At 42.5% G+C, this 23,417-nt stretch overlaps 2 protein-coding genes across 5 annotated transcripts in view; both read left to right on the top strand.

The window, feature by feature from the left end:
• glrba (glycine receptor, beta a) overlaps nt 1–5,045 on the top strand; it is a 26,170-nt gene extending 21,125 nt beyond the window's left edge. Inside the window, exons 8-11 of one of the 2 annotated variants that reach the window (XM_046842531.1) lie at nt 1,466–1,618; nt 1,779–1,927; nt 3,115–3,273; nt 4,374–5,045. In XM_046842531.1, the coding sequence (XP_046698487.1) occupies nt 1,466–1,618; nt 1,779–1,927; nt 3,115–3,273; nt 4,374–4,670 (758 nt within the window). In that variant the 3' untranslated portion in view covers nt 4,671–5,045. Of the gene's footprint in view, nt 1–1,465; nt 1,619–1,778; nt 1,928–3,114; nt 3,274–3,462; nt 4,061–4,373 lie in introns of those variants that run through there. The other variant, XM_046842532.1, reaches the window with a different exon arrangement.
• Nucleotides 5,046–11,521: 6,476 nt separating this feature from the next.
• gria2a (glutamate receptor, ionotropic, AMPA 2a) overlaps nt 11,522–23,417 on the top strand; it is a 49,913-nt gene continuing 38,017 nt past the window's right edge. For 2 of the 3 annotated variants that reach the window (XM_046842526.1, XM_046842527.1), the window contains exons 1-2: nt 11,523–11,962; nt 12,239–12,379. In XM_046842526.1, coding sequence (XP_046698482.1) covers nt 11,881–11,962; nt 12,239–12,379 — 223 coding nt within the window. In that variant the 5' untranslated portion in view covers nt 11,523–11,880. Of the gene's footprint in view, nt 11,963–12,238; nt 12,380–23,417 lie in introns of all 3 variants that reach the window. The other variant, XM_046842528.1, reaches the window with a different exon arrangement.

Below are 23,417 nucleotides of genomic sequence, written 5' to 3'. Positions count from 1 at the left end.
GAAGGTTGTGAGTTCAAATCCCAGCCACACCAAGCTGCAACTCCTGGGCCCCTGAGCAAGGCCCTTGCCCCCTATAACTGCTCAGATGTATGAATGGGATAAATGTAAGTCAGTCTGGATAAGGACGTCAGCCAAAACGTTACGGCGTAAATCAGGAAGACGTGAGGGGATCTGTTTCCTGTTCATTTTGGTGCAGTATGAGTTCTACACCAGCTGAATGAACAGGGTGTGAATGTGCTCCTGAAGTCCACAGAGTAGAAGAAACCCTATTCTTCCTGCAGAAACACATCAATCCTTTATTTTCTGCCTTTAACTGTTTGTACTATTAATAAAAAAAGCCAGATATAATAATAGAATAGAATAAGCGTAATAATATTCCAGATTTGTTTTGATTGAATAAATTTGCAGGAAAATGAGCTGTTTCACATTGGCTTCACATGTATAACGCTGCCAGGCTGCAAATCCGATTCCGAGATCAGATTGAGATCAGATGGATTGCGGCGTTGCGAGCCGAAATCAAGGTCCTGTCCAAGAACGGGGGAACCGGCACTGCGGGGGTCCAGTTACCGCGGCTGTATTGTTTCTCCGGGGTGTTTCTTATTGCTTTAGCTGTTTTTCGACGCTCGGTTTTCCTTCACATAAGATTCCCAGAGTTGAATCAGTTCACTGGATGCCACAGTTTATTACGCTGATCACATCAGAGCCTCGTTTATCAGGAAAGCTTTCGGGAGAAGTCGTGACTAAAGCGATGCGAGTGCTGCTTTATTGCTAGTGTTGTTATTACAAAGGAGTAGCCTGTGGGACTGTTTGTTTAAGAAAGAGGAACGTAGAGGAAGTGTCAGATTGGATTAGTAAAGGGGCGTGGCCTGAGTGTTGGCTGGTTTTGATGAAAAAGGCATGGCTTGGAAAAATTCACAACGGTGTAGCCTCTGTGCCTGTTTGTCTTAGTGAAGGAGGAGTGGCCTCTGTACCTGTTTGTCCTAGAGAAGGTGTGGCCTCTGTGCCTGTTTGTCCTAGAGGAGGTGTGGCCTCTGTGCCTGTTTGTCCTAGAGGAGGTGTGGTCTCTGTGCCTGTTTGTCCTAGAGGAGGTGTGGTCTCTGTGCCTGTTTGTCCTAAAGGAGGTGTGGCCTCTGTACCTGTTTGTCCTAGAGGAGGTGTTGTCTCTGTGCCTGTTTGTCCTATAGGAGGTGTGGCCTCTGTCCTTGTTTGTCATAGAGGAGGCGTGGCCTCTGTGCACCGTTCCCCCAGTGAAGGCCAACGCATGTCATGCAGATCTTCATGGAGCTGGGCTTTGTGCACAGGGGCACGGTCATGCTGGAACAGGTTTTGGGTCTTCATGCAAAGAAATTTATTACAATAGTGATTCTTTCTGTTCCTTTACAACTTTTGTTTTGATTATAGCTGGGAAAAAGAAGATAAATATAAAGGTTTGAGTGTATTAAAGACTTCCTGTCTCTGCCTGCAGGTTATTACACATGCGTGGAGGTGATTTTCACTCTCAGGAGGCAGGTCGGCTTCTACATGATGGGTTTCTACGCTCCCACGCTCCTTATCGTGGTCCTGTCATGGCTGTCTTTCTGGATTAACCCGGACGCCAGTGCTGCCCGCGTTCCTTTGGGTCGGTCTGGTTTGAAAAATACTGAACATTCGATGCTAACAGAAGCTGTGCTGACATGGAAAAGCTGAACCAAATAACTTCAGTGTTTATTGTGTATGTCTTTGTATTATAGCTTTTAATAAAAAAATCTCTCTCTCTCTTTTTTTTTCTTTCTCTGCAGGTATTCTCTCTGTCCTCTCGCTTACCAACGAATGCACATCTTTAGCATCTGAACTGCCGAAAGTCTCCTATGTGAAGGCCATCGATGTCTGGATGATCGCCTGCCTGCTTTTCGGCTTTGGCTCTCTGGTGGAGTATGCGGTGGTTCAGGTGTGTGTGTGTGTGTGTGTGTGTGTGTGTGTGGGAGATTAACACAGCATTCATATATCCTCAAGTAGCAACACCTTTAGGAAATAATGCTGGCACTCCAGATTCTCTCTTTAGGAGTTAAAGCAGGAATTCAGTATTTCAACATTTCTCTACAGTACATTTTACAAACATCAGGACTCAAGCGAAATCCTTTTACAGTCATGATATAGGACGAGGAAAGTTTTACGTCACGTGACATTTTCCTGCAACTCTGGAATCTCCATTATATCGCTAAGATCTAACCCATGACGGTTTGTAAAGTAGGGTGATGTCATGTGACCATGCGGATAATTATCCAAAAAGTGAGTTTAATACCAGCGAGATTCAGGTTTTATAAGTTCCTCATACACTATTTGGACAAAAGTTTGTGGACACCTGTGCTTTAGATTACTAACTGTGCACATCGTCATGGAGCTTTGTGCACAGGTGCATTGTCATGCTGGAACAGGTTTGGGTCTCCAGTTTTAAGAGGAGATTTCATGCACCCATAGACGTCCTATACAATTGTTTGCCTGCAGCTTTGTGGTAACACTTTGGGAAAGAACCGCAAATCACTGAAAGATTTGGGTGTCCCAATACTTCTGCTCAATAAATGTGGAGTGGGATGTTCAAAAAGGTGTCCACAAAATATCAGATAGTCTACCAGTAGAATTTATTCCATCTCAATAAAACCATCAGTATTTTCTTTTTACTCCAAATCGACATAAACTGATGAAAAGTGGTAAAGACAAAAACTGTTTTTCACGTGCAGTAGAATGTTAGAAAATTGTGATCTACTCCGAAACATTTTAATAACGTGCTTGATTTGGGTTAAATAACGATCCGATTCATTTCCTATAATATTGCATAGCACAATCCCTCAGTCATCCCTCAGGAATATTTGTCCGGGAATCATTTCCAAGGCCTCAGAAACGGTTTCCTGGCGTGATTTACGGAGGGAAAAATACAATTAAATACGAGCTGGGATTTAAGCCAAGACTTTGGAACGCTCTTTTACAACCAGACTTGTCAGAACCAATTGAACTGAGCATTACTTCAGTTCCAGTGAAGCTCCAGGGGAGTTACGAGTTGCTCTGATGTTACTCTGGTCTTGCCAGAAGCTCCGGTCCGGTCTGGTTTTAACGGCGATTTTTCACGTGACGCGACAGGTGATGCTGAACAGCCCCAAGCAGATCGAGGCGGAGAAGGTGAGGATGGCGCAGAAGGAGAAAGAGAAAGAAGAGAAGGAGAAGGAAGGGAAGACGGCGTCCAAGGCAAACTCCATCAACGGTACCGGAGGAACCCCGATTCATGTGAACACACTGCAGGTGGGCGGGGTTTACACACCTAGTTATTTTATTTGCATTGGGCGTGGCTTAAACCCACACCAAGGTGTGTGTTTTTCATTAATACTATGGAATGACAATTTTTTGAAAACATTAGTGTATTTTGAGATGCTTTTCTGCTTACCACAGTTGTTATCAGAGTGTGTGTGTGTGTGTGTGTGTGTGTGTTAGATTGCAGTCTTTCCCCTGGAACATTTCCTGTTTTGCAGGAAATTACAATCAGCCGACTGAGAAGCAGCTCAGCAGTCGACACGTTCTGCAAATCTACCGCACTCTCTGCTTTTCTACATTTTTAATGAGACAAGAGCAAAGACGAGAAGACGTATCTGTAGGGTTTGAGTCTAATGGGCTCTAACAGACGAGACGCCTGAAGCGGTAGTGCTGCAGCACACCGAGGGTTTTGTTCTTACAGTGTAAAACTCCGTCACGCGAGTTTGATCTGTTAGACGCAGAACGATCCGAATCGGGATTTCCATCAAAATCATCAAGCTACTTAAACACACAGCCTCCGAGAACAAAATCAATTACGGTTCGGTTTGCTGGTGAAGGGGAAATAATAGCGATGGGAGTGGGTTTATTTCTGACCAATCAGATTGGCAGGATGACCAGGATGGTGCAAAAATCGTGATCCAGTTACAACTCAAAAGACAAATCTTTTATAATCACAGCATCAAGTCAAGTCAAGTTTATTTCTATTGCGCTTTTCACAACAGACATTGTCTCAAAGCAGATTTACAGAAATCAACAGTTAAGGTGAATGGTGTGTGTTTATCCCTGATGAGCAGCCGTGGTGACTGTGCCAAGAAAAAACTCCCTTAGATGTTATGAGGAAGAAACCTTGAGAGGAACCAGACTCAAAGGGGAACCCATCCTCATTTGGGTGACATCAAGAGTGTGATCATCTCAGGAAATGCCCGATTCCTGTTTTTCCACAACAATTTCCAACTGTATTATGTATTTATAAAAGACACATGAACATATTTTTACCCGTTTATTGCTCTATGTGCTGCTCCTCAGCCTCTCTCAGTGCTGTGTTGTTGTTTATGTGTGTGTTGTGTGTGTGTGTGTGTTTGCATCTCCAGGTGGTTGAGACTCGTTGTAAGAAGGTGTGTACCTCCAAATCGGACCTGCGCTCGAACGACTTCAGTATCGTCGGCTCCCTGCCACGTGATTTCGAACTCTCCAACTTCGACTGCTACGGGAAGCCCATCGAGTCCACAAACGCTCTGCTCAAATCGCAGAACAAGAACGCCAAGAAGCCGGCGCCCCCGAAACCCGTCATCCCGTCCGCCGCCAAGCGCGTCGACCTGTACGCTCGTGCCCTCTTCCCTTTCTCCTTCCTGTTTTTCAATGTCATCTACTGGTCCGTTTACCTGTAAGACCTTCCAAAACCGTGTGTGTGTGTGTGTGTGTGTGTGTGTGTGTGTGTGTGGATTTCAGCATGCATGACTGCCAGGACAGGGTTTCCAGCATGCACAAAGTGTTTGAGACTCTAAATATCTTCCCAAACTGAGGATGAGGATACGTGGGGAAACGTGTCCACACGGCAAAAATATCCAATCCAAATGAGGCTCGTGTGATGTTTTAATGAATATTATTATTTTTTTGGATTAAGAAAGTAGTCAGGAGCTGCTTGGTGGCAGTGGCAATTGCCAAATGGATGTAGATTCCTTGTAGATTTTCTGTTAACTCAGTAAAACAGTAATAAATAAATAAATAAATAAATAAATAATAATAATAATAATAATAATAAAAATGAAGACATATATTTTTGATATTTTCTTTATATTCGGTTATTATTCAAATCATTAATTATTTATTTATTTATTTATTTATGCTTCAGACGTTTAACATCGTTGTTGTTTTTTTTTTTATCTCCAATTTTCCAGCATACGTATAAAATATATTTTATATTAAGGAATTCCCCAAACATTCTCCATCCACCGTAAAAGTCGAGAGAGTGCGATCGAAAGGGAAAGGGGGCGGGGCTTCCGGGTGACGTCAATTCACCTGCATGATTCGTTTCGGATTCGTACGTCGAGTCGCTCGGCTCTGTTTTTACGGATGCTTGTTACTAAGATTGATAGTAATAAAATCTAATCAGCGATGTTGATTATTGATAAAAAAATTGATATAAATGATTATACCTACACACACACACACACACACACACACACACACACAGTTATATAAAGTATATACACTATATGGACAAATGTTTGTGAACATCTCATTGCACATTTATTCTCCTTTTTGCTGTTATAATAATAATAATAATAATAATAATAATAATAATAATAATAATAACCTCCACTCTTCTGGGAAGATGTTCCACTAGATTTAGTGAAGATCTTCCACTCCAACTCATATAAAGCATATGTTCATGGAGTTTGCTTTGTGCACATGGGCATTGCCCTGGTGGAACAATTTTGGATCTTCTAGTTCAGGTGAAGGTGAAAAGTCATGCCACTACATCTAAAGACGTCCGATCTCGATTGTGTGTCTCCAACTTTCGGTTTGATGAAGAACCACATACAACTGGAAAAGTCGTTTTTCCCGATACTTTTGTCCATACAGTTTATACGTGTGCGTGTGCACGTATAATATGCAAGTTTTTTATAACAGAGTATCGCATATATCGTATTGTGATGTCCAAAATTATTGGCGCCCTTCCTATAAAAATGAATGATCGTGGATTGTTAACGAATCAGAAAGTGTTGTTGTGACGTAGTTCATAAAAATTGTTATTTATTAATGAGAGAAAAAACAACAACACTGCTGCGGAAAAAAGGATGTATTTTAACATCCGGTCAATTACAAAACGATTCGTTTGATCGTACAACCAAGATACAAACAAAAGTGCGACTTGTGTTATTATATCACTATTATATCGACATTTGTTCCTCTACGAGGAAAGAAAAGTGATGCGTCTGCGTGTTACAGGATCTTACTGAGCACATGTGAAGCCAAAACTCATTGGTAATCAGATCATTTTACATCTGTGTGTGTGTGTGTGTGTGTGTGTGTGTGTGTGTGTGTGTGTGTGTGTGTGTGTGTGTTCTTTTTTTAGCACCTCTGTACTGACCCAAATGTATTCGAAACAATGCTTCCTCCCGTATACTGTACTAAAATGCAGACTGGGCATTTTTCCGTGGCTGAATATGAACTTGAGTTTTTTTTCCTCAGCTCAGCTGCTTGTGTTCTGCATGTTTCCCCAAAGACTGTGTGTGTGTGTGTGTGTGTGTGTGTGTGTGTGTGTGTGTATTTTTCTTTTCTTTTTTTTTTTTTGTACGAGTGTGTACCTTCAATTGGAGATGCTCTTCCAATAAAGTGCTTCGTTCATCACCGAGGGTCTTTGAGTTCTTTCACACCGTGTAGCATTAAAAACAATTCAATGGATTATACTGCGGCCTCTGGAGGTCCGAGGCAGGAACGTAACGTTACACAACCTTCTTATTACAGTCACTGTAATGAAACAGATTCTGATTTTCTCTCGTTCGTGCAGACGCAGAACCTTGAAGATGGTTTAATACACCCACAATCACAGCTTTGGTGTTTCTTTGTGAAAGTTCAACGTCTAAAAAGCGATTCCAGATGTTCTGAGTGGTGAAGATGCACCTGTTAGTGGGTGGATTTATTTATTAGGCAGCAAGTGAACATTTTGTCCTCAAAGTTGACGTGTTAGAAGCAGGAAAAATGGGCGAGCGTAAGGATTTGCGCAAATTGACGTCTAGACGTCTGGATCAAAGCGTCTCCAAAACCGCAGGCTGGTCCGTGTGGTCCGATCCAACAGACGAGCTCCTGTAGCTCAAACTTCTGAAGAAGTTCATGCTCGATAGATCAGCACAAAGGGGACCAACACAATATCAGTCATAATGTTACACCTGATCAGTGTAATAAGTGTAACACCAACATGGTGTCCTTGAACAGATGTTTTACATGAAGAAGCCCCTCAGAGCTGAAATCTGATTCGGTGATCAAATCCTTTTGGTGTGACTAAACGTGTTAGAGAGGGTTTACACGAATCATAGTTATCTCTAAAAGGTGTGGAAAGGTGAAAATGAGAGATGATATTTGATACGTTAAAAAAGAGCTCTGGAGGTTCTTCTCATCTCCTACGCTCTCCATCTCGCTTCAAGGAGACGCCACCGGGTGAGGAAACGTGTGCGTCGATCGTCTTTTGTAGCGACTGCTGTTAGATTATTAAACGCTGAGTCAGGAAGAGAGAAGGTGTGTACATGTCTACAGTTTTCTCTAAAAATATTGGCACCCTTCATAAATACATATGAGGATCATTCCAGAAACCGGGGGGTAGTGTGTGGGATTTCAGAGCTCGTCTCTGACACATTTGCAGTTTGGCTCACACTCTTTTTGTCTTGTGGCTCAGATTGTGATCTGATCCACAAATATGAAATTATTAGAACATTTATTCTCCCAAATATTTCGAATGATTTTGCTTTGGGATTTTTTCGTCAAGCCGTTATACCATGTGGTTCTTTCCTAAACTCTAGAGTGGAAGATCTCCTGCTGTAGAGCTCCAAACCTATAGAACAGCTTTGGGATGGATTTTTTTCACGCCGACTGCACCCCAGGAACCTCCTCACCTCACCTACCTGACTTTACTAACACGCTGTGGCTAAATGAGTCTCGCACAAATCTCCACTTAATCTTGTGGAACATCTTCTCAGGAGAGTGGAGCTCATTATAACAGGGAAGCGTTAACTCAGTGTGGAATGGGGGGGGGGTGTCTGATTTACTTGTGAAAGTGTTCCTGCAAATGACTTTTGATTGTCTATTATGTTCTTTTCATACTACGATAAATATCAGGAGCATCATCATGCTGGAACAGGTTTATGTCTCCTAGTCCAGGTGAAGGAAAAGTTTCATGCTACAGCATTCAAATACAATGTGTGCCTTCAACTTTGTGGGAACAGATTGGGGAAGAAGGACATATTAGTGGGAAAGTCAGGTGTTCCAATACTTTTGTCTCTATAGTGTATGTATACAGCTGTCACTCAGGTGGACGAGGATAAGATCACTGTCATGACTTTTCTCTAACTGCTTGACAAGATCACTTCTTTTCCTCTCTTTTTTCCCCCCTTTAATAATCTCTTTGGCCTTTCTTTTTTTTTTCCAGTCCTCTGGCGCCCTCTGGTGAATAGTATAACAACTGCACTTATTACGTCATGGAGAATCAGAATCAGTTCCTAGAGTCAACTCGAATGTAAAAGCAGACGGTGTGTGTATGATGTATTTCAAAGATAAAGGAAAAGTTATGGAGCACAAAAAGAGTCAGTACATTAGAAATGTGTGCGTTTTTCAGTGGAAATCTTCAATTCCTTTGTATTTGTATTGCGCTTTTAACAATGAACATTTTCTCCAAGCAGCTTTACACAGATAATGTGCTGATAAAAATTTATATGTTCTTTATAAGTGTACGTGTATTTGTCCCTGATGAACAAGCCGGTGGTGACTGAGACGGCATAAGGAAGAAACCTTGGGAGGAACCAGACTCAAGAGGAACCCGTCCTCATCTGGGTTGCACTGAATATCCATTTATTACAGATAAACGATGTTGAGGTGCAGTGATGGTGATCAGAAAATCTAAAGGCAAGTATGTGTTTGCTAAACAACTACATCTGCAAACTTTTTCATTAATGTAGATGTTGGATCAAAGGCCTTCACACAAAGACTTCCTCATTCATTTTTCAGAAAATTCTTCAAACTAGTGGTGTTCTGTTTTTTCCCCCTTTTATGAATCGCTTAATAACGTTTTATTCAGCAAACCAAAAATCCAGTCTCCTGATCTGATCTCCTGAACTTTGATCCGATTTGCCGCTTCTGTTCAATCCTGCTTTTAAATGAAGTCCTTCCTTCTTTTCTACTTGCTTTAAACCTCTTACTCCAACCTTCTCTCCTGTAGATCTTTCTGCTTATTGCCTTATCCTGCCTCATCCTCATCCCTTCTTCTGCTTCTTCCTGACTTCAGAGAGAATTCAGAGCTGCGTCCCAAACTGCAAAAACACACACTGTACATTTTATTAAAACACAACAAAGCGACAAAATATCGTTGATAACAGAGCTCTTTGTGAACTACGAGATCTAAAACCAGTTTTCAAAAACAAGCTTTAAACCTAAAACAGTAAGAACTGCTTATCAAATCAGCCAAATGTTTGTTTGTTTGTTTGTTTGTTTGTTTGTACAATCACACTTTGAAAATATAACTACCTTTATTTTTGTTGTAGCGAATAGAACATGTGTATTGAATTATGACACCATTTCCTTTCAAATACAATGAGTTTTTACTTACCATGTAGCAGCATCTGGTACGGTCTGAGATCCTCCAGTACCTGCCTGAGATCCTCCAGTACCTGATTAAGATCCTCCAGTACCTGCCTGAGATCCTCCAGTACCTGTCTGAGATCCTCCAGTACCTGTCTGAGATCCTCCAGTACCTGCCTGAGATCCTCCAGTACCTGTCTGAGATCCTCCAGTACCTGATTAAGATCCTCCAGTACCTGCCTGAGATCCTCCAGTACCTGTCTGAGATCCTCCAGTACCTGTCTGAGATCCTCCAGTACCTGAGATTGGCACTCAAAGAGAAATTGTGCCTTGATTATAAGTGTGTCTTGAAGCTGCAAGCGCATTCTTCAGCTTTTGAACCTTCGGTGGTAGCTCACTTCGACCTCAGTTCAGCATCACCTGCTGAATGGAGGTAAAAGATTACAGAACGGTGCAGTTAAATCCGCCGTGCACTTCACCCTGCTGCTGATTATATGCCTGTTTTAGATTGTGTTGGGGGATTTTATTGCTTTGGAAGGGACAGTCGATAGTTACCGATGATTCCATTGTTGTTTTGTCCACCTGTGATGATTTAGATTACACACATAAAAATGTTCACATTTCATAGAAAAGTTTCAGTGGGTTCTAATTTTTAATACTTAAACATAGAAAAAAAAATAAAAAATTTAAAAAATGGCGTCCTCTTAACTGCAGTAAACTGTAGCTACAATAGTCAAAGGCAAATGACTCTTTTTAACGACTGTTACTGCAGATAAGTCCAGGCTGAAAACATGGACATCCAAAGAGCAGGTAAACTGCAGGAAAATACCAAATTTACTCTTTGAAAATATATTTTTTTATTCAAATCTGCCAAGAAACAAACCTAGTCTAGTATTTTCACTCGTGAACCAATCACAACCTGCGAACGTTCTGCAGCGCTGAAAACAGGGGGTGTGGCCAAACGTAAAACTCGATAGTTGAAGTTTGTTTAACAAAAATTAATCCACTTAGTGATTTTATGTGCTGACATTCAGTGTGTGTATTTTTATTCTGAGTTGTGCTGTGTCAGTCTCTATCTAGAGATCTCGATTTTCAGCCTTTTATATATATTTATACCGTGGCAGGTTAATAAACTCATCAGAATTCAGCTTTCAGTCTATTCTTCCACAATGTAAAAAGTAAAAAGGTAAAATGAATGGATTTGGCCTCCTTTCAAATCGGTTTGCCTTCATTTCGAATCCCCTGGAAAAACCGTAATGCACAGAAACAATGTAGAAAAATGCATGGATAAACCTGGGGTGATTTTCGGAGGTGAATATCGAGGTTTCTGCTACAGATGATGAATGTGGTGGTGCAGCTGTGGCTACAGTGAAAGGAGACGTGTTGTGAACACAATCATTGGTTTTCTTGATTTAGTAACGACATTATACATATATACATAGAGTATATATTTGACATATCAGTGATGGGCCCTGCATTTCACCTGTGCATCTTTCAGACCTACAGTGATGTCTTACCTGAACCAGTCCACCATTACTCCACGGTTATATGCAGTATATCAGAGCACAGCATCACTGTCAGGAATCTTACACGTATAGAACGAATGTCGTTACTAAATCAAGAAAACCAATGATTGTTTTCACAACACGTCTCCTTTCACTGTAGCCACAGCTGCACCACCACATTCATCATCTGTAGCAGAAATGATGCAGAAAGCAGAAACCTATACGCTTCGGCTTAAATCGGCAATTTCCGTAGGCTCGTTTATTTATTGTTCGTGTCCGTTCGGCTCTTTCCGTCTTCGGCTTCACTCGGCAATTTCCGTATTCGGATCCTGCGGCTTCGGAAAGGCTCGGCTATTTTCGGATTTTTGCTCTCTCTCTCTCTCTCTCTCTCTCTCTCTCTCTCTCTCTCTCTCTCTCTCCCCAGTACCAAGACACCGCTCGGCTCTATTTAATCGGCTCTTCGGGTGTGCTCGGCTCTTTCCGTCTCCATCATCATTCTCCCCGCGTCCGTGGCGGCTGAAACTCTGCGCTCGTGGTCGCACGGAGCCGCAAAGGAACCGGAGCGACAGAAGAATCCCCCCGTCTTTCCCCTCCTTTCCACCGCGCTGTCCTCTCTCATCTCTACAGGAGACGCGTCTGTCTCTCTTTTTTTTCACCTCCCTTCAAATCGTCTTTTCTTTCCTTTTTTTTCTTTGTATTTATTTTAAGCATGAATCGACTCAGCGGCAGCAGCGCGAGCGCAGTTTTGTGAACGTGCACGACGGAGGGAAAGAGAAATTGTTATTAAAAAAAAAAACAGAGGATGATGAGGAATTTGTCGGGTTTCCTGTTTGTACCCGCGTTATGGGGACTCGCATTCGGGGGATCACCGAGCGTCCAAATCGGTGAGCATCACGTGGTGTTTAGATAATGCACAAAAAAATTAAAATAAAATAAAATAAGAGGTTTGGATTGAATCCCGTTCTTCATCACTGAGACTGGGCCGGATGGAGGGATGGAGGGATGGAGACTGGCAGCCTGTGGCTATTTTATATCCCCATCCTCTGCTGTCATATTTATTTTATCTTGGTGTTACAATGTATATAATAATTGCTATAACATCTGGCCCCTGTGTGTGTGTGTGTGTGTGTGTGTGTGTGTGTGTGTTTTGATGCCCTCAGGGGGCCTGTTTCCGCGCGGTGCGGATCAGGAGTACAGCGCATTTCGGGTCGGGATGGTGCAGTTCGGCACGGCCGAGTTCCGCCTCACTCCGCACATCGACAACCTGGAGGTGGCCAACAGCTTCGCCATCACCAACTGCTGTAAGTCTCCAGCCTTCATACTGGATTTTTTCTTTTTTAGGTTTGGAAAGCAGGCGTGATTTACCTGCCCTGGAGATTTACGCATAAATATTTTACGCACTGGATCGACTGTGCGCAATTCCCTCTCCTCCTCCTCTTCCTCCTCTTCCTCCCCGCAATCCACCTGCTCACTATGAGAACCAAGTGAAAAAAAAAAAAAAAAGGATTCTTCTCCCAGAATTCCATGTTCCTTATTAGTAGCCTGTGCGTGGCATTTCTCAGCCTGTCCAGCATCTCAGGATGATGAACCGCCCCAGAGCGCTCATCTGCGTGTGCTGCGGGAACGCGCCTGAAGAGCGCGCTCCCGAGCCGCGTTATCAATTAACCCCTGTGTTTATTCACACTGCCGCCTCCGTGCTGACTGACTGGAGGAACATATTGGGCCATGTGGAGGTGTTGAATAGGTGTGGGCTGAACCTCAGCTCAGTCCCAAATGCCCGCCTAGTGCACGCCTTTTGCACATCTTTGGCCTGAAACCCCACTTATGTAGGGGGGGATTGTGTGATAATTGCTGCGTGAGCAAGTCAGATTTGGTTTCCATGGTAACAATGGATAAGACCGCAGCCCTTTTTTTTTGCACTGTGTAGACACACCGTACATCCGAAGTGGTAGCTCACTGAATAAGATGTTGAACTTATGATTGGAAGGTAATGGGTTCAATATTTATAAAATATTTTTGGTCTCAATGTCACATTCATTATACAATTCCACATTCATTACTCTAACACAGATTAGACAAGCTGGGGTCAAAGCACAGGGTCCGCCATGATACAGTGCTCCTGGAGCACAGGGGGTTAATGGCCGTGCTCAAGGACCCCAAGAATAGATCAGTACCCCAGAGCCTTAACCTCTGAGCTACCATTTCCACAAGAGTTTGTGCATGTGTGTGGTAGATGCAGTGGCTGAGCTGCGCTATTGGAAAAGTTTGTGCCTACTTACCCTTTTGTTATTTGCAAGGTTTTTTTTTACTCTTATGGAGTTCAGATCTGGGCGTGATGTGAAATCAGCCATGCTGTGATGTACAAAAAAAATTAGCATAACCAATTCAAAACATGTATGAGCTGTAGATCGATTTTTTTCTAGAAGATTGTTAAAAATCATTAACATGATCCTGACGTGGCGCTGTGTTGTTGGAAATCGGTTTTGAGATTTCTATAGGAAATGCACCAGAAATGTTTATCTCTGTGTTCGTTGATGACGATCGTGATGGTAAAAGTGTTCAGCATTTTAATAATTATAGAAAATACACTCAGGCTTGTTTGTGCTAAGAGCTAACTAGGCACAAAAACACGTGCAAAAGAAGAAAAAAACACACTAGTAACTAGTTACCCATGACAGGCTAAAAATCAGCATCGTTGCTAATAAGTGAAAATAGCACATTTTACTTTTATCACAAAATCTTAAATTGGGTTGCATTCTGGCTGAACGTTACGGTTTATAATTGACCTGTAAATGTTTCAACAACTTTTCTCATCTTTTCTTTTCACTTCCTCGATTGTTGTTTCGTTCCTTTAAAAACTCACATGTACAAACTCTTTGTGAGATTTTCGGACACGTCACTGTACACTGGCCGTTTGACGATTCCTGAGTTCCTGAGGATCATTCTGATCCTGGTCTACAGACACCCGTTAAACCTCAAGGCTGAAGAGCAGCCAGTAGAAACCGATGACCCGTGCCACGTGGTTCAAGGTGGAATATTTAAGAAATAAGGACCAGAAACATGAAAAATTGCGCCCATTATGGGACTGCTTTGTATATAAGACAATTGTATAGGTGTCTTTGGATGCATTAGAATGAAATGTTTCCAATAGTTGAACTAGGAGACCCAAACCTGCTTCAGCATGATCATGCCCCTGTGCACAAAGCCAGCTCCATGAAGATCTGAGGGAGATTTTCCTTGCCACAGTCGCCACGGCTGCTTATCAGGGATAAATACACACCATTCACCTTAACTGTTGATTTCTTTAAAGCTGCTTTCAGACAATGTCTGTTGTGAAAAGCGCAATAGAAATACACTTGACTTGACTTGGGTTGGATTGGAAGATCTTCAGGTATCTCCAGCTATAGAGCTCAGTCCCTATGGAACACCATCAGGATGAATCTCACGTAACAAATAAAGTACTTGCTGTTATTAGTAAACGATCGGAGATAAGGTAGTGTGTGTGTGTGTGTGTGTGTGTGTGTGATACAATGAAATTCCATTCACCTATAGCAGGTGTAAAGATCATCTTCTGCTCACCAGCTTTTTGTTTTCTGCCTCTTGAAACTTGTTGAAAAAGTGCGAACACTGGAGACTCCTTTCATCGAGACTTAACTGATATCCTCAATTTGTTGTAGGAGCAATAAAAAAAATCAAGGACCAATCAGGAGCAAGGATTCCACAGCGCCGCTCGAGGAACACGCCCACATTTGTAAGCCCAGCGTCCGTGAACAAAACATGAGTCATGTAGGTTTGCAGTGAAGGACTGCGGCTCTGGCATGCCACATCCACTGCACCATGTCCTCATACTGCCACGACTGCTACGTCTTATTAACGTGAATGGCAAACACACACACACACACACACACATACACACATGTGCAAGTGCTTACAATAGCTATGAAGTACTTATACATTTGAACATTTGTTGATATAAATACAAGCAGAGGAAACAGATATGGAGGTGAACGCACTGAAAAGGTGAAAGTCCCACAGCTATGACCACGCAGTCGAACAGCATTGTGGGTAATGTCAGAAACGTGACACTTTCTACATTTTCGCCGTCAGGCATATTTCTCTTCATTCCTGCTGCATGTGAACGAAGCACCAAGAGGAATTAAACAAATGAAGAATTATTTGCTTGTCATTCATTGCCATAACGACGGCGCTTCATATTCGTACGCCGTTACGCCCCGTATGACTTTAAGGCTTCGTGGCAGTTCGGTGTCCAACATCTGTTCCCCCCTGTTATCCATTACCCTAATATTTATGAAGCCTGTCAGAGACTAAATATTCTGCGCACACATACACACACACACACAAGCGCACACACACTTGCTATTAAAAGCACCTGCTGCAGTTCCACTTGGCTATTATTCATTATACCCGAGCACCTTATATTTTATTCCTCTACAGTGCATGAATCATGGATCTTTCGTTTTGCCTTGCGTTTTATGTCGCGTCCCAGCGACAAGACTTATCGAAACACACACACACACACACACACACACACACACATGATCGTGTGTAACAGTCGATTTATTTAATCCATGTCTCTTAATCCATATCTGAAAATAACACATTTGATGGAAAGTGTAAACTAATATTGGCAAAGTTTCTTGTGTTTCTCGTATTCGAGATCGTCTGCACAGCTGATACCAGGATTAATGCGCTCAAGAGTCGGTTTCGTGTCCTCTTTTTCAACATCCCATTAAACACCAAGGCCCCATTTCCTGTTCTAATAAGCTTCAGTCTTCTGGGAAGAAGTTCCACCTGATTTTGTGGAGATTTGTTTGGAATTTCATTCAGACACAAGTGTGTTAGTAAAGTCAGGTACCGATATAGGTGAGGTGTGGAGGTTCCTGGGGCGCAGTCAGCATGAAACATTCATCCCAAAGGTGTTCAATAGTGTTTGGAGCTCTGTGGCTGGAGATCTTCCACACACTTCCAACCCATGTGTAGTATATCTTCATGGAGCTGGTTTTATGCACAGGATTGCACTGTCATGCTGAGAGAGTTTTGAGACTCCGATATAATTGTGTGCCTCTTTGCCCTGACAGTTTGAGGAAGAAGCACATATGGCTGGAGAAGTCAGGTGTCCTAATCCCCTGGATGTCTCAATTCAGTGTCTCCATTTTCCAAATGTTCAAACCTCAGAGCTACAAAATGAAAACAAACATGGAAGGGTGGAAGATGAGCTGATGTTTTTTTCCTCGTGGTGTTTTAGAGAGTTATTCTTGGCTCGCTCGCTCGCTCATTAGGGATCTGCACGCTATGTGCTGGTGGTTTGTTAAAAGGGTTAAGCAAATAAAAGTCGCTGCTTGAGACTGCATCATGGGCACTGATCAGCATGTCGAAATACTGTATCTCATGTGTCCTTCCTTACATGCTGCAGTACACATCCCACAGTCTATACGTGTACGTGTGTGTGTGTGTGTGTGTGTGTGTGTGTGTGTGTGGAGAGAGAGAGAGAGAGAGAGAGAGAGAGTGTTTGTGTGTGTGTGTGTGTGTGTGTGTGTGTGTGCGTGTGTGGAGAGTGAGTGTGTGTGTGTGTGTGTGTGTGTGTGGAGGAGAGAGAGAGAGAGAGAGAGAGAGTGTGTTTGTGTGTGTGTGTGTGTGTGTGTGTGTGTGTGTGCGTGTGTGCGTGTGGAGAGTGAGTGTGTGTGTGTGTGTGTGTGTGTGTGTGGAGAGAGCGTGTGTGTAAGCATGTCCCATCACATAAATATTCACACCGATCCATGCAGGGATTTATTGCTGAAGACAGAATGAGAAACGTGCGAGTGTGCACTTACTCTCCTACAGACAGCCTCCCAGTCCAACAATCAGCAATCACCTTCAGAGAGAGAAAGAGTGGGGAGAGAGAGAGAGAGAGAGAGAGAGAGAGAGAGAGAGAGAGAGAGAGAGAGACAGAGAGAGAGAGAGAGAGAGAGAGAGAGAGAGAGAGAAATAGAGAAAGAGAGAATAAGACAGATTAAAAGGGTAAAGAGAGAGAGGATGGGTAAAAAAATAAAGAGACAGTGGGGAAAGTATGAGAGAGAGAGAGAGAGAGAGTAAAACGAGTGACAGAGAGAGGTTAAAAAACAGGGAGAGACTGAGAGAAAAAGATAGAATGTGGTAGAGAGAGGTAAAAAAATATATATAGACAGAAAGAGTGAATAAGAGTAAGGTGAAAAAATCGAACGAGAGAGAGGTGAAAGAGAGAGAGAGAGACAGAGAGAGAGAGAGAGAGAGAGAGAGAGTAGCTGGGGCTATAAAGAGAGAGACTGAGAGAGGAAAATGAAAGGGAGGTGAAGGTGAAAGAACAGAGTGAGAGGTGAGAGGAGAAGAAAGGGTTAGAAAGTGATATAAAAAGAGAGAGTTAGTGAAGGGGTATAAAAGAAAACGGGACAGAGGTACAGGTGAAAAAGAAAGAGACTATGAGGAAGAGGGATAGAGAGAGAGAGAGAGAGAAAGAGAGGTGAAAAAGAAAGGGAGAAAGAAAGAAGTAGAGAGAGAAAGGGAGGTAAAAATGGTTAAAAAAAAGTGATAGAGACAGAGGGATTGCTGAGAAAAGAGAGAGACACAGGGAGAAAAAAGAGAGAAAAGGGGGACAGAGTGAGTGAAAGGTGAGAGATACACAAAGAGACTTTTTTGACGTATTATAATCCTTCATTTGAAGTCGTGTTAAATGGCAGACGGTTTCCGGTCGACTCGTTAATGAAATAAATAAAGAGATAAATAAATAAAATGATAAATAGATATAAATAAAATCAGACCTGACAGTTAAAGGGTGGGGGTGGGGGGAGGGTGTGGAGAGATCATTTAGTTCAGTTCTGTTGTAAAGTGCAATTCTTCTTCTACGACAGAACACAGAGCGTCTCCACACCACAGAGTCTCAAACATCTTCAGATCCCTCATAAAACTTTTAATCAACCAAAATCAGGTCTGGAGAAGATTTTGATTGTGTCACAGTCTGCATTTTGTGTTATTTTGTTTTTTATAATGTAGGCCATTTTAGCCTGCCCCCAAAAATAAAATGAATTAGTTGGCACATAAACCTGTTTCTCCTGATGTACTTAAAACCAAAAACAAAACTCTAAAAAGTAAAATTCACATTAAAACACCTTAAAATAGTTTTTAAAAGCTTAAATAGCGACTGTAGCCTGGAGCAGTGAGTAAAAGTGTGAAAAACAGTTTTTCTCTGTGAACAGAACGAACAGTCCTGTAGAACATCAGGGTTTAAAATACAAATAAAAGAGTTCACAGAGATGATGCAGTGTAAACTCCTCCACTGGAGGTCCACCCTCCCACTCAGTTTATTCTTATTCCCTGTCACTGTCCCAAAGTTCATTTCCCCTTCACCCCTGCACTCCAGGAGTGGACCTCCACACCTGTCGAGGTCAGGAGCGATCTCCAGCTTGGAAAATAGTTGCTCCTCCTCCACCTGAACATGCTCCTCTGGACCTTCTGCGATGGAGCTCGTTGAGGATTGCAGAGACCGGAGTCCCATATGTGCTGCCAGGTCCTCCCCTCGTGACATGTCTGCCCCTCTGACGTTTACCAGCTCCCAGAGTGTGACGATCTTTCAGGAGATCAGAGCTCTGGAGAGTGCGGGGGTGGTCGCACCAGAGATGTCCAGCCACCTCCTATAGACCAGGGGCTCCTCCAGCAGACAGTGTAGCGTTCCGTATTTAATTTTATTTAACTTTAAAAAGTCAGTGGTAAAAAATGGTAATCCAGAGAGATACAGTGCATTTGTTCTGTCCTGTCCCAGTCCTTCCATCCTGTTTAAAAGTACACTGGCTGCTGTCCTCCATACCAGGTTCCTAGGCCCGGTTAGGAGTCTCTGAATGAACAGTAGGTGAAAGGCTGCAGTTCTGATGGCTGGATGAAAAAGCCCTTGCCCCCCTTCCTCCTTGGGCAGATGGAGGACACTGTGGGATCCAGTGCCGTGCGCTTCCAACTGCTCAGTCTGCCCTTGATGTGCTCTACAGTGCCTTCCAAGTTTTTATTTCAAAACTCATGACTCCCCAGGTAGACACCCAAGTATTTAAAACCACCTTTTCTCCACACCAGGCCTCCCAGGAGTCTCGTCTCCCCTTCTCCCCACTCCCCAACTAAAACTGCTTCACTGTTTCCCCAGTTTACTTTTGCTGATGATAAAAAATATTAATTAAAACATTCACCTCAGACTGGGATCCCACCATTACAGCCAGGTCATCTGAGTACGCTGACAGGTAAAGTGACGCATTAGTGTGTGGAATAATAAAACCAGAAAGTCGATATCTCAGATGAATTAAAAGAGGCTTGATTGCTAGAGTATACAGCATTCCTGACAGTGAACAGCCTTGTCTTATACTTCTGTACACGCTAAAAGGGGCACATAAACCACCATTAACCTTTAGTACACTCGCAATTTCACTTGATCATTACTATGAAACCAGGGTTGAACCCAAAGCTTTTCAGCACCTTCCACAAGTATTCATGCTCAACCCGGTCAAATGCCTTTTCTTGGTCTACGAAAATCTGACCAGTCTTTAAGCCTAATAGCCTGGAGACGTCCAAAATGTCACGAATTATGTACACGTTATTAAATATCGACCTGCCAGGCTCACAGTACGTCTGGTCATGGTAAATGATCTGCTCCATCACCTTCGTCAGTCTCGAGGCTAATGCTTTTGACAGCATCTTGCAGTCAGTGCACAGTAGTGACACGGGGCACCAGTTCTTCAGGTGGGTCAGGTCTCCCTGTTTTGAAAGCAGGGTCAGGAGGGCTCCTGGGAGCTGACCACCCTTTACACTGTCCTCTAGGACTTCCAGCACAGAAAGCATTGAAGAACTTGGCAGGGAGACCATCTATTTCTTGCGCCCACCCGTTCTCCATGCCTTGGAGATCAGTGACAGCTCATTCTCTTTTAAAATGTTTTATGTCATAGACAAACTTTTTACTCTTTGACTGACACATTTTTCCGCCACTTGGATGTTCTTAAAAATTCTTTTATGTCTTCAGCACTATGAAACAGGTTTAACGGTTCCTCCTGTGAATCTGGATTAAAAACTAAATCTGACATTGTGTCTTCGCTGTCTGATTCATATCTTCATATGTTTCTTCGCCTGCTTTTTGCATTGTCCTCTAACTTCCTTTTTTTTCTTAGTTGGCACTTTAAAAAGGGGTTTATCTTCCATCTCCACATCTCCCACATCCCCTTGCACTGGTGTAGTGGCCGGTGTCTCCTGGTGACAGCGCTGCACCGCTGTGCAGTCTACTGTGACTTTTTCGGGTTTACATGATTTTTCCAGGTCCGGTTCAGCCGAGCGAGGCTTCTTCCAGTTCAGTTCAGCCAAGCAGGGTTTCTCCTGGTCCGGTTCAGCCGAGTAGGTCTTCTCCCAGTTCAGTTCAGCCGAGCGAGGCTTCTCCCAGTTCAGTTCAGCTCTCACGGGTTCTACACGCCACGCTCGCCCTTCCCCACGTATGCATATAGAGAGAGAGAGAGAGAGAGAGAGAGAGAGAGAGAGAGAAGATTTTGAAAGAAATGAGGTGTGAATGAGTTTGTTTAGTGGGTGCTGTGGGTATGTGATGCACCAGAGAGAGCGGGAGAGAAGAAATGACACACGTCGGCTTTATAAAGGCCATTCCTCTCGAACGTGGGATGAAAACCAAACACACACATACACACAAATCTCTCTTTCATTTCCACTCTGCTCCAGAGGTCAATATGAATGTAAAGTGTTCTTGATTCTGATTGGTCAGGAGCTGCAGGTTTATTTTCCATAGTAACAGTGTACTGATCAGGGAAAAATGAACAGTTTTTCCTGGGCACGTTCCGGTTAATGGACGACTTGGCTATGTTTAGGCGTGCAGCATTAGCTGTAATTACAACGTATTTCCTCGATAGCGGAGCAGTTACTTCGAGCTCGTACGTAAAATCTCGGACGTTCAGTGGAGCGTTCCTTACATGCAAAGTGAACAGAGGCTGAAATTCGAAGGCTTAGTTGAAAATCCGGTGCGGTGGACGGCTGCCAGAAAGTCTGTGGCCTGTAGATATTGCCGCTTTTGTATCGGATGCGCCGTCAGCCTAAAATAAAGTCAGGATTTTAGCACCTGCTCGTGTTCTTTTTATGTGTGTTGTCTTTACTGGATTTCACATCAATGAAGAGCACTTTTTCCGCCAGCTCTCTCACAGACGGCTTGCACAAGAGCGAGCAGGTTTACGAATGATCATCCGTTTGCTTTTTTTTTTTTTTTACCAGAAACCGTTATGCTTTCTCATCCTATCACTTCGGGTCATGCCAATTTTCTGTCTTTGTCCCAGATCTTTACAAACCTCATTATAAATCATTATACATCTTTTTTCAGAAAATAAATGTGACAATTAGAGCAATTTAATAATAGTAATAATAATAATAATAATAATAAACCTTCTTTGTTAGCCTAAACTCTTTTAGAATCGCTGACTTTTTTTGATTTTAATTTATTTTTGTTCATGGATATGTTTCCAATTATTCCAAATAGTCCATTCTTTTTATTTCATAGCGTTTCTCACGGGTGTGCTAATTCTAGGGGTGTCTGTTTACATTGGAGTTTCTAGCCAATCAGATTTTCAGGGTCAAAGGTAGCTCCTATAAGGTCTTCAGATTTTGAATTACTGAGGCCCTCTGGCAGGCGTCCAATCATGTTAGCGAGCGCACTATTCAGAGCTCGCAACCCGCATCTGTAGCAAACTGCATTAGCTCAAATATTTTCATGTGGATTTAATATCTGTTTTTTCATTCCACATTTGCATTTGACAGAGGAGAAGAAGGACATTTACAAGGACATTTACAAGACGTATTTTTCAAGAAAAGCGGGACATCATTAAAGACAGCCAAAACAGTTCAAAACAGCCTTTTCATGAACCATTTATACTTTTCCTGTAGAATTTGCACAAAATCACTCAATTTGCCTTCAGTGAATCCCCAGGGAAACTGTAATGCACAGAAAAATGCACAAAAACACAAAGAAACCCTGGGGTGATGTAATGAGCTTAATATTGATGCTATGTATTCTGGAGGTGCAGCTGCAGTGGCTACAGTGAAAGGAGACGTGTTAAATTGTGTTTATTGGGTTTCTTGCTTTAGTAACGACATTCATTCTCACTGTATGACATTCCTGTGTGTGATGCAGCGCTCTGTTCTACTGCGTTTCTCTATAATACTGAGGTTTTTATAACTGAGGCATCATTATGATGATATTAAGAGGTGGATTAATTCAGGGGGGGTGCACAGCCTGAAACGGCATAATAATAGTAAAAATAATTGCAATACATTTCAAATTTTAAATAAAAAAATCATACAGGTATGATGTCATCGTCTGCTATCGTAGTCCAGATTTGACATGGCGTGTGTTCTGAGATCTTCATTTCAGCCAGCAGAATGTCACAGAGGTTGTGGTATTCCTCTGTTCTAAAGTTTGATCTGAATATGAACAGAAGCTCTTGATCTCTAGCTGTTTGGTGTTTGTGCATTTTTCTACTGCGGCTGCAACACGATTGGCTGGTCAGACGTCTGCTCAAAAAAAAAAAGCCGAATAAATGATACCTAAAAAGGGTATCGACCAAAAACTATACAGTATATGTAAATACACTATAAGTACAAAGGTTTGTGGGCAACTGAAGATAAGATTTGTTTTGACATGCTTTTTTGAACATCCCATTGCAAATGCTCCCCATTCTTCTGGGAAGATGTTCCACTAGATTTTGTGTAGATTTGTGTTCATTGATTAATAAAGTCAGGTTCGGATGAAGGTGAGGTGAGGAGGCCTGGGGGGCAGTCAGTGTTTACATTCACCCCAAAGGTATTCAATAGGGTTGGAGCTTTATAGCAGTCCACAAATCTGGGTCTACTAGTTAAAGTGAAGGGAAAACTCACATCCAAAGACATTCTTTACGATTGTGTGCCTCTAACTTTGTGGTAACAGTTTGGGGAAGAACCACATATGGCTGGAAAATGTAGGTGTTCCAATACTTTTGGCCTTTTATTTCTTGTGCTACTGGTTGTGATATATGTTAATACATAATACAGAAAGTCCAGAATGTACAATAATGTAGCACAACGTATACTTTTGACTCAAGGCATTAACATAGCTACGAAATGATTGCGTGGCCAGTCTCTAGCTAGCGGTACATTTGATTTGTGTGTACTTTTAACAATATATGAAGTTGTCTTTTTTTTTTTACTTTTTTTTGGAACATGCCAGATAGAAATGCGTCAGCAGACACATGGCGACGCCTCCATTTCTAATTAAACTGTTCGCAACAGTTGTGTTTTAAAAAAATCGCTCGC

The sequence above is a fragment of the Silurus meridionalis genome, chromosome 28, assembly GCF_014805685.1.
Source record: "Silurus meridionalis isolate SWU-2019-XX chromosome 28, ASM1480568v1, whole genome shotgun sequence".
Classification (NCBI taxonomy): domain Eukaryota; kingdom Metazoa; phylum Chordata; class Actinopteri; order Siluriformes; family Siluridae; genus Silurus; species Silurus meridionalis.
This window is presented reverse-complemented; position numbering and strand designations above follow the sequence as displayed.